The sequence below is a fragment of the Loxodonta africana genome, chromosome 5, assembly GCF_030014295.1.
Source record: "Loxodonta africana isolate mLoxAfr1 chromosome 5, mLoxAfr1.hap2, whole genome shotgun sequence".
Classification (NCBI taxonomy): Eukaryota; Metazoa; Chordata; class Mammalia; order Proboscidea; family Elephantidae; genus Loxodonta; species Loxodonta africana.
The window spans coordinates 115,112,452-115,124,384 of NC_087346.1; the positions used below are offsets into that span (position 1 = coordinate 115,112,452).

Below are 11,933 nucleotides of genomic sequence, written 5' to 3' on the forward strand. Positions count from 1 at the left end.
TTTGTGAAACCTGACAAACTACTTGTAAAGGTTGGTTACAGTTTAAGGCATAACTGTAAGCTTTAAAAATTATATATATGTGTGTGTGTGTGCATATACGTATGATTATATAGCACATAGGTTTCTAACATTTAATAAGATGACCTTTCGTGTCATGGGCAAGAGAACGCTCTCTGTTTTCCTAAAGCAAAACTTACAATTTTATTTCACATGTGAAACTCTGATCTTTGCTGTAACTTTTATTTGGACATGCTGCAGCACTGGGGAACAGCAACATCTATAATTCCTTAATCCAAAAAGTTCTGGAATTCAAATTTTTTCTACAGGTTTTATGGCAAACATTTGCCAGGAAAATCTGAACCTTTTATAATGGTACTATGATGTAAGCTATTTACAGCTTGTGTTTATTCCACTAATTGTAAATATTTGTATATTTTGCAGCAGAAATATTAATTTTTCAGAATATAGCCACCTCCCCCAGGACCCACTTGGGGGCATTACCTCAGAAAGGTGTGTATGATGGTTAAGATTGTGTGTCAACTTGGCTGGACCATGATTCTCAGTGTTTTCGCAGTTGTATATTGTTATGATCACATTCCTGTTGAAATCTGATATGTGATCACCCCCATGATGGAATCTTCTGAACAGTACTGGCAGGGGCTGGGTCTGTGGTGGCTCACCACCCTCTGCTGCCTACTTCCTTCCTGCACACCTTGCCAAGGCTTTTGACTGGATCTGGATCCTGCAGCTGCCTCTTGTTTGTCTGATCTCTGGTTCTTGGGACTTGAGCTAGCAGCTTACCTGCCAATCTTGGGATTCATTGATCTTCACAGCCTGTGAGCAAGAGTTCTGCTCTCTGACCTGCCAATCTTGGTTTGCCAGCCTCTGTGGCTACATGGATCAGGAGAAACCTCTATCCTGATCCACAGACTTGGGACATTCCAGCCTCTACAACTGTGTGTGAGCTGTTTCTTTCATATAAATATACAAATATATATATATATATATATATATAAAATATAGTCTTTACTGGTTTTGTTTCTCTGGAGAACCTAGCCTAAGACATTTGGTATCAAGAGTGGTTCTAGAGAAACAAAATTGTAAAGATGAGTTTTCTAAATTGGTTCTCAAGTCTGGTTAGTCCTAAAGATGTTGATGGCTCTGCTTCCAGTAGTAAAGAGAGCACTGCTAATCCATGGCATGAAGTGGCAACTCAAATATGCGGACTCTCACCACCAATAGATCAGATATTGGTGAAAGGTGAGGCCCTGGGTGACTGCATATATGATACCTTTGTACAGTTTTGTCATAATGAGAAGTATAAGGAAGCTCGTTGGTTGGTCCTACTTTCGCTAGACTAGTGAAAGAAAGAGATGCGCTCAGGGCTTCAGAATTAAAGCTCAAGTGCTGCATAAATGACCTCAAACCTTCCACTTTTGCTGTGAAAGAAAACCTTATTTCTTATAGTAACAGAGCTGATATTGCCAAAAACCAAACCCAGACTCTTATTATAAGAATGGGTGAATTACAATGCCAACTGAATTGCCAACCTCAAGAGGTACCTGAAGTTAAAGTGAGGTCATTGATTGGGAAGAAATGGAATCCTGAAGCTTGGAATGGGGACATATGGGCAGATAATGGGGAAGCTTCAGACACTGAGCCCCTAAATTCCATTGGATCACTCCTGCTAACACAACCACCTCCATCAGAAGAGATTACTTCATGTTTGTCTGCTATACCACCCTGCCCAGAAAAACCATTAGCACCTCCATTCCCATCTAATGAGATTAGCCCTAGCCCAGCTGCCTCTAAAGAGCCCTTGCCCGGAGTCATTGCCTGGGGCATCACCTGAGGCAGATGCTTTACAAGACAATGCTAAATATTCTCAACACAATTCCACACTTCTGATTCTGGCTTCTAGACCTATAACTAGACTTAAGATCCAATGAGCCCCAAAAGGTGAAGTATAAAGTGTGACCCGGGAGGAGGTACGCTACACTACAGAAGAACTACTTGACTTTTCTAATATGTACAAACAGAAACTGGGGAATATGTGTGGGAATGGCTATTAAGGATGTGGATAATGGTGCAAGGAACATAAAGATGGATCAGTCTGAGTTTTTTGATATGGGTCCACTGAGCACAGATTCTTCATTCAGTGTTTCAGCTGAAGAAGTTAAGAAAGAATCTGATAGTTTCTTTGGTTGGATTGCTGAAACATGGATTACATAGTGGCCAACATTAAATCAAGTTGAAATACCAGACCTGCCTTGGTACACTGTAGAAGAAGGTATCCAAAGGCTTAGGGAAATTGGCATGCTAGAGTGGATTTATCAGGTTAGACCCACAGACCCACACATGGAATGCCTAGAGGATGCACATTTTACCACAACTATGAGGAACACATTTGTAAGGGGAACTCCAGCATCCTTGAAGACTGCTGTGCTTGCTATTTTATGTAAATCAGATTTGACAGTAGAACTGCCCTAATGGAATTAAGACACCTAAATACATCAGGGGCTGATTGGACCCCGTGGTAGTAGGGGCCAAGTGGCAGCACTCAATCAACAAAGATAAGGTGGGCATGGTTACATTAATAGACAGCAGAGTCAAAGCAGTAATCAGACTACCCTGACTCTTGTGGACTTATGGTATTGGCTACTTAGTCATGGTATCCCTATAAGAGTGAAATAGATGGGAAATCTACTAAATATTTACTTGATCTGTACAAACAGGTGAATTCTAGGTCAGGTGAACAGCAGTCTAATTCGAATCACCAGAATAGAGAGTCATGGCCCCTCAGTCCTATCCATGTGACCCTATGTTCTGCAGGTCTAGAGGTCTTAGTTCCAAAGGGAGGAAGGCTCCCACCTGGAGACACATCACTGATTCCCTTGAACTGGAAGCTAAGAATGCCACCTGGCCACTTTGGCCTCCTTATGCCTCTCGATCAACAGGCAAAGAAGGGAGTTACCATACTGGCTGCTGTGATTGATCCTAATTACAAGAGGAAATTGAGTTGATATTACATAATGGAGGTAAAGAAGAGTATGTCAGAGATACAGGAGATCCCTTAAGGCATGTCTTAGTACCACCATGCCCTGTGATTAAAGGCAATGGAAAACTACAGCAACCCAATCCCAACATGACTAGTAATGGCCCAGACCTTTCAGGAATGAAAATTTGGGTCACCCCACCAGGCAAAGAACCATGACCAGCTGAAGTGTTTGCTGAGGGGAAAGGGAATACGGAATGGGTAGTGGAAGAAGGTAGTTCTAAATACCAGTTATGGCCACGTGACCAGTTGCAGAATTGAGGACTAATTGTTATGAGTATTTCTGCTTTGTATGTATGCGTCAAATATTTTTGTTTTCTTATAAAGTATAAGACGTAAACGGGGCTAGTGCATTTTCAGTTGTGTGTGTGTTATTTGTATCATGTGAAGCGCAAGTATGACTTTGTAATTGTTTTTATTCAGAGGTTATGTATGGTTTGGGGAGATGTGTACAGGTGCCAAGTTGACAAGGGGTGGACTGTGATGATAAGATTGTGTGTCAACTTGGCTGGCCATGATTCTCAGTGTTTTGGCTGTTGTATAAGGTTGTGATCACTTCCCTGTTGAAATTTGATAAGTGATCATCCCCATGATGGAATCTGCTGAATGGCACCAGTGGGGGCAGGCCCTGTGGTGGCTCACCACCCCCTCAGCCTTCATCTCTCTGCCATCTGCCACCTACTTTCTTCCTGCTTGCCTTGCCAATGCTTTTGGCTGATTCTGGATCCTGCGGCTACCTCTCATCTGATGTCCAGTTCTTAAGACTTGAGCTAGCAGCTTACCTGCCAATCTTGGGATTCATTGATCTTTACAGCCTCTGAGCAAGAGTCCTGCTCACTGACCTCCTGATCTTGGGTTCACCAGCCCCTGCAGCTATGTGAATCACAAGAAGCCTTGCAGTCTTGCATGCCAGTCATGGGACTCATCAACCTTCACAGCCTGTGAGCAAGAGCCCTGCTCCTCAACCTGCCAATCTTGGGTTTACCAGCCCCTGCGGCTATGTGAATCAGGAGAAACCTCTATACTGATTCACGGACTTGGGATGTTTTAGCCTCTTCAATCGCGTGAGCTGTTTCTTGAATATAAATCTCTCCTTATACATATATTTTATATGCTTTATTGGTTTTACTTCTCTAGAGAACCCCGCCTAAGACTGTGTAATTTCTTACCTTTTTTTTTTTTTCTTGAAGTACAAAAACCCAAATTTAAAAAAAGAGATTGTGGGCACTGAGGTTTCATCAGAGACAGGGTAAATATTTTGGGTTATCTTTTTTGTGAGTTTGAAGTAATATATCTTACAGACAAGCAGATATAATAATAAGACTGATATTTTTTATTTCTAACTGTAGGCATTAGCCAGCATCTGATTGTCAACCATTACTAAATATAATTTAATCACAGGATCTTTGGATCAATCCTCATTAACTTGGTCCATCACCATTGATTGCCCGTACTCATAGCTTTAAAGAAGAGAATAGGGAAGTATGGGGTGTCAGATAATTAGGTCATGTGTACAGTGATGGTGGTCTCTCCCTGTCTTTCTCTATATTGCCTATCTTGATGAAAAGCAGTTTTAACATTGCCCCAGAACTAATAGGAAAAAAACTGTATTTCTCAGTATTCACACTGGATTTTAGATCCATGTTATATAAATATCTTGATGGGGTTGAAGGGTAGTGAGATGTATCAAATGTTTCCCCCCAGCCTATTCTCATCACTGTAATAATTGTTCTATCCAATGTTTATAATGAAAAGTGACAGAAAAGGAAATGTTATCTCCTCCAAGGTATGGATTAGGCCTGTTGTTCATCTCCCCACCACCATCACTACCTAGTACAGGACAACTCTCACATGATATACATTAAAAACATTCCATGAGTGAATGGTTATTTACTTTCTGGAGATCCATTTTAATGAGTCAAATAAAATAATTTGCCAACCAAATATAAAAATAAATGCAAATTTACCATTCTTCAAAAATAACTGAAAATACCAGTTATTGTAAGACAACACATTGCAGACAGTAAACAAGTTTTTACCTACGTGAATGTTTTTTAGTGTTTCTAAATAAAAGGTTATCTTAAAACAGGGTGTCACTATACCTCACCTCCATCAGATATGTAAGTTGTAACATCTTAGTGTGTTTAGAAGTAAGGTTGATGTTGTTGTTGGGTACCATTGAGTTGGTTCTGACTCATAGTGATCCTGTGTACAACAGAATGAAACCGTGCCAAGTCCTGCGTCATCCTCAAAATTGTTGCTATGTATGTTTTAGCCCATTGTTGCAGCCACTGTGTCCATCCATCTTGTTGAGGGTCTTCCTCTTTTGGGGGGTCTGACTCTCTACCAAGCAAGTGGTCTGGCGGCTAGGATTCAGTAAAGAACAACGTGACCCGGGTTCAATTCTCATTCCGGGAATGCTTTTCCACCGCTTGTCTGTCAGTTTTTCATACTGTGATGGCTTGTGTGTTGCTGTGATGCTAGAAGCTATGCCACCAGTATTTCAAATATCAGCAGGCTTACCCATAGTGGACAGGTTTCAGAGGAGCTTCCAGACTAAGACAAACTAGAAATAAGGTAACAAAATTTAAATATTAGTTGTGTAAATGCATTAAGGAAATTTAGAACTTGTACAGGTTGGTGTGTAAATGAAAGAATGTACAAGATTGAGTAAAACTACCAGCGAAGAGTCATGAAAAAGATGGGCGTTAGTGAGAAAGTATCTTTGTGCCTATTGAACATATTTCTTCTCACACTGTGTTGGGTTGGTAAACAAAAACCAAACTTTTAATATATCTTTTAATATCTACTGCCAGTATATGTTTTATAATGTAACTTGAGAGTAGCATCAATGCCCATAAACATCGATGGTACAAAATTTCATAGATTTGAAATGATGGGTAGTTCCCTAGAGGTACAAGAAGACTAGAGAAATACAACTCATCATCACTTATAATTTATTAAGCACCCTCCTGTGAATGGCATTTATATTCTGTAGGAACAACTCTTTGTTCTACAACGACTACAGCAAGAAGCTCAACATAGCTGAGGGAAAACAAAAAACCTCTATGTATTGGTCTTCCTGTCAAAGAGGTGGAGTTGGAGGCATTATAAATTAAAACTTACGTGCAGCAGTAGACATCTCATCAAAAACGATCCTCACAAAGTATCTTTTGTGCTGTGATTGCCTCTGTTCTAGTTGGTTTTTTATAATAAATTTCTTGAGATCCGGGGCAAAGGTGGGAGGGGATAGTATTTGTTGTTGTTGTTAGAGACGTCGAGTCAATTCTGACTCATAGTGACCCTGCACACAACAGAACGAAACACGGCCCGGTCCTGCGCCATCCTCACAGTTGTTGCTGCACTTGAGCCTATGGTTGCAGCCACTGTGTCAGTCCTTCTGGTTGAGGGTCTTCCTCTTTTTCACCAACCCTCTACTTTAGCAAGCATGATGTCCTTCCCCAGGGACTGATCCCTCCTGACAACATGTCCAAAGTATGTGAGATGCAGTCTCGCCATCCTTGCTTCCAAGGAGCATCCTGGTTGTACTTCTAAGACAGATTTGTTTGTTCTTTTGGCAGTTCACGGTATAAGTATTTGTTGAGTGCTTTCTAAATACCAGTCTCTGTGCTAGGTGCTGAATTCTCACAATGGGCCTGGGAGTTAAGTATTGTCCTTCTATTTATAAATGAGATGCCTGGGAAGGCTTTGCCTAAGATGACCCAGCAAATCAGGAACAGACTCAGAACTTAAACCTAACTAAGTCTCCAAAACCCATGCTCTTTTCACAGTAGTGTGCTACTTTCCCAAGAAAGAAGTTTGTTTTTTTTTTTTCCTGAACACTGGACATTAACTTGATATAACAGCTGAGTGAAAGTAGAGACTTATATGAACTGTTAACAAAACAAAATAACTTTCCCTTATATATTTAGGTTGCCATAATATCATAATATGAAAGATACAATTCTCACATCTGCTTTTTTAACACTTTAATGGTTCAATATTAAGGTATTACGCATTTAGAAAGCCCAGCACGAAACCTGGAAAATGTATTTTGGGAAGAAGAAATTGCACGATGATACATTGCCATCCTCTAGCCTTCCATAGTCATTTCAATTTGTAACACCAGAGACTTAGCAGCACCCCATCCACTATCCTCTGCTAACAAAATCAGACCACCTGCTGCTAAAGCGGCTGACTTCCTCAAAGCACTTATATACCTTAGTGTCCCTCAGGGTCCTGGGGGCTATAATGTTAGATCATTTAAAGAGTAGAGTAAGAAAAGTGACTCCGTAAAAATGGCCTTTTCTCCTTCCCCATATCTGTTTATTTCACTAACAGAAGCACATTTTGCAATTATTTGCAGAAATACTGGAATTTTGCATTAATTAGCCTTAATGTAGCTAATTCCTGATGACAATAATGTATGTCTAATAAGAAGTATCAGTTAACATCCCAAGATGTTAAAAAAAATATATGTGTGGACGATGACTACAAATGTCAACATTTCTAAATGTTTCTTCTTCAATTTTTGCCTAAACGTTTGTATAATTGCAATGAGTTCACTTTGCAGGAGATCCTTTTTCTGTATATGATAAAGATTGTTCCATTTCAGGGTCTCAAAAAAGTTGGCAAAACGTAGAGCTGACATAATTTACCGCAGCAGTTTAACTAAAGCTTTCATAGTAGGGAAAATACAAGATGGAAAATTTTCATCTGAGTCAATTCCAGTGATTAAAACAAAATTGCGTAAACACTTGCTGCAAAGCCTGTGGACTCTTCATTTGCCCCTGATGCTTAGGTTCTTTGATATCAAAGCAAAGCTTTATAAATCAACCAAGAGAGAAATGGCGCAATTAGGAAGATTGAGGATGTTTATAAGTGCATTTGGATTATTGCTCAGATTTATTTTTTGACAAATATTTGAGTTCCTGCTGTGTGAGAAGAGAGCCCTGGTGGCACAGTGGTTAAGTGCTCAGCTGCTAACTGAAAGGTCAGCAGTTCAAACCCACCAGCCGCTCCATGGGGGAAAGATGTGGTAGCCTGCTTTCTGTAAAGGTTACAGCCTTGGAAATCTTATGGGGCAGTTCTCGGCTGTCCTCCAGGGTTGCTGTGAATTGGAATCGACTTGGCCGCAGTGGGTTACTGTGTGAGGCACTGTTTTGTGTGCAGTGGACAAAACAGATGTGTTATTTCTTGCAATGTGCTTTTAGAACTTACATAATTAATTATGTGGATTTGTATCTGTGGAGAGGACTATTCTAAATATTTATTGAAAATTAAATTTTTCCAGTTGTCATTTTACTTAGCATAATTATTTTCTGAAAATAGTTTATTTTAAAATGAAATTAAGGAACATATTTCATACCATATTAGAGTGGTAATAGAATTTTTCTAATTTAAAAATCTATGAAATTTGTTCTTTGTATAATATTTAGGGTTCCTTCAACATAAAACTGAAAAATATATATTATTTTGCAGTGAAATATGTACAAAGTTTGAAAAAGGTATTAATATTAATAGAGTTTTTTTCTTAATTCTAAATAACCATGCTTAGAATACATAGTCAGTCAACCAAATTTTTAGAAGCTAATAACATATCTGGAAGATTTTGTATTTTTATTAATTATGTTGTAGAGGTTCTTCAGACTTCTAGGGTAGCACCTCGTTCATAACTTCTGATAAATACATGCACACACACACAAGCACACGTACATATATTGGTATTTTAAAATCTGTTGATACTAAAAACTGAAATAAAATGAACATTCCGAAGGGTCGTGGTAATGGCTACACAGCATAAGGGACATAATCAATGTCACTGAATTACGCATGTAAAAATTCTTGAATTGGCAAATGTTATATATATTTTTACCATAATTTTTTTTAAATCGACATTCCAGAGAATTAAAATGTGAGTAATTACTGTCAGTACCTGCCTTCCCAATAAAGTACGTGTAACTTTAGGACAGTAATTTCAACTCATCGCCTTAATGTAATATAAATTGATTGGAAACTACTGCCTCAAAATGTATCTCGATTCTGGTTCTGTCACTAATTTTAAACATTCTTAAACTTTCAATTCAGTCTTCTGGTGTTTGGGCACATATGTATCTCCGTTTGACTTAAATGTAATTGGTGGGTGGGCAAATCTTACTTTTGACTGGATCGTTAGGTCAAAATGCTTCTTTAACTAGAGGAAAAATGGCCTTAAAAGCATCTGCCTAGATACTTGAAATGTCACTTGCTGTCAGGGAAAATGGGATAAGAATTGCTGGACTACAGATTTCTCAAGGGATCTTTTGTTTAAGTCCAGCCTCTCTTTGGTGGTCCTGTGGGGACGCTGGGGTCTCTGCTGAGTTGATAATTCATTTCACACGTTTGCACCTGCCCTGCAGCCTCACCGAGAGGGCGCAGCTCCTCAAGAATGTCTTTAAGAAGAACCACGTGAACTTGTACCGGTCTGAATCATTGCAACAAAACCTGCTCCGTAAGTATTTGAGTTCTCTTTTTTAATTCTCTGCCATTACTTTATCATGGCATTTATCAGAGCAGTATTTTGGCTTCAGGAATATAAAACAATTTAAAATGAACACCTAAATCAAGTTTTGCATTTTTGCAGTGTGATTTTTTTTATATATAAGTAACAAATGGTTAGAGAACCCTGTGACCACAGCTAACTTTTAACAGAAGAGTTAGAGCATTTTCAAATCTTGCTGTTCCACGTAAAGAAAAACAGTATTTCCACATGCTGCTTGCTTCCTTACATCTTAGAAAGAACCAGTAAAATAAATCTTAACTCTTAAAAGCTGTCTTTGTGTTATCTTTTTTCCTTGAATAACTTTGCTGGAGCTTTTTCAGCTTTCCTGCAACACAGTGAAACATATATTTTCCCTTCAAAAATATTTATGAATATTGAGAGTTGTAAGAAATTATTAGGTATCACCCCCTCTTAACATCTTAAGGATCTAAAGGAAGAATATAATATATAAAGCCCTATAGTAAATTTACTTGTGTTAGTAATGTATCTTTTGTTTCATGTTGTTTCCACATGTAATTTATTTTGATTTATATACACTCATGTTTAATGCATTTGCTCTTTAAACTTCAAGAGGCCTTCTTTAAAGATGTGATCCAGAAACTAAAGAAAGCCTTGGATACTATTCCCCTTGGGGGTCTTTTCTTATCCACACAGCCCCTCCCATCATGTCGGGACATCCAAGGGTTTCTTTGTAGATGCTGAGAGCCAAGAAAAATTTCAAAATGAGAAGAAGACCATTTTCCATTGTTAACAGATAATATATGTTTATCTTCTCCCTTCACTTTCTTCCTTCGTCTCACTCTACCTAACGCATATGGAAATACATGTGCCAGCTTGACTAAACCCACTCACCCACTTGAGTGGGGACAAGCAAAAATTAGATGGTTTGGGCTTGACGCACTGAACAGAGGAATGAGGGGGATTGAGGGCACCTGCTCCATCTCTAACGGAGCAGAATTCATAGATTGTGAAGAGTTCTTTGGCAGCCAGCTGTTACATTGAGCCTGTGTCTACTCCGGACACTCAAATTAGTGTCTTCATGCTTTTGAGGGGGGAAGGGGGAATGACTTCCCCAGGTTAGACAATGAATTATTCACAACTCAGGATAACAGGGATTTCCAGCCACTTCATGATGATAATTTCTGTTTTGTCGTCAATTTACAGATGGGTATGCTTTCTCCCAAGATGAAAATGGAATCGTTTCACAGTCCGAAGTGATTAGAGCCTATGATACCACAAAACAGAGGCCCGATGAATGGTGATGGGGAGTGGGTGAGAAGCAGGCTCTGCTGTATCTCCAAGGCTGGCTGCCAGGTCTTCACTGGAATCTGCTGACCAAGTCCAGTCTGGTTCACAGAGGAAAAAGGTGGATCTGAGCTCATCTTGTTGATTGACATTCAGATTCATGTATATTATAGACATAAGCACTGTGCAACTCTACTGTAACACCTTTTCTTTTTCAGATTTTTTAGAAGTATTTGCTGAGTCTTTGTGAATAGAAATTGAAAATGACCTTGTGTCTCGCCAGGGTACTTTCTTAAATTGAGAGTATTCTTAACTCTGGGGCTGTAACTATCAATTTATTGGGCATGCCATGAGGTAGCCAACCATTAAAAAAAAAAAACAGACTCAAATGGTATCAAGTTAAAGGGACGTTATCCAGACTTAGATTTCAGGATATGCTGAAAAGAAAATAAATCAATAAACCAGCATTCTTGAGGAAACTGATCCACCTTACTGAACAAAGTTTCTAAGCAAGGCATTAACAAGTGTTTGTGTCAAAAATTGTCCTGATAAATGTTTGCCAAAGAAGCTCAAGAAGGGTATTTCTCATTCAGTAGTCATTTGCCCAGAAATTTAAAAGAAAGTTTACTTCCAGTTCTGCTGTGCAATCTGCATGCTTGACTTTTAAAATGTAAGAGTGTTTCGCAAAAATGAGCGTTTCAAGGCATTTGCTACTAAAATCTGTGATGTTGCACCTTTGGCCTTACAAATGCTTCTTTCTTGTTTATTTGCCAGAGTGAGATGGCACATGTGTTACTGTGACTCTGTCATTTTGTTACAATACTGATTTTTAAAACTGCATTTAGGCCTCTTAGTCATTTCTGATGAGGTTTTTCGTTGTCATGTAGATTTTTCTAAAAATCTGGCTTCTGCTGTTTGTTTTTTTTTTTACTGTAGGTTGAGTTATGTAATTTTGTCTCAGAGTTTTCCCTCTTAAGAGAAATATGTTACATATTTATGTGGGATTCCAAAGCTTCTCTGGAGACGTTTGTAATAACATGTCAGATAAATGCATGAGCTTTTGTAATGTACATAGGCTCAGCTTTTGTCATG

The 11,933-nt window shown here is 38.9% G+C and overlaps 1 protein-coding gene across 3 annotated transcripts in view; it reads left to right on the forward strand.

The window, feature by feature from the left end:
- The window catches only part of ATP8A1 (ATPase phospholipid transporting 8A1), a 256,187-nt gene extending 244,954 nt beyond the window's left edge, over window positions 1-11,233 (forward strand). For all 3 annotated transcript variants that reach the window (XM_064285868.1, XM_064285867.1, XM_064285870.1), the window contains 2 exons: window positions 9,454-9,545; window positions 10,761-11,233. In XM_064285868.1, coding sequence (XP_064141938.1) covers window positions 9,454-9,545; window positions 10,761-10,858 — 190 coding nt within the window. In that variant the 3' untranslated portion in view covers window positions 10,859-11,233. The remainder of the gene's footprint in view (window positions 1-9,453; window positions 9,546-10,760) is intronic.
- The last annotated feature ends 700 nt before the right edge of the window (window positions 11,234-11,933 follow it).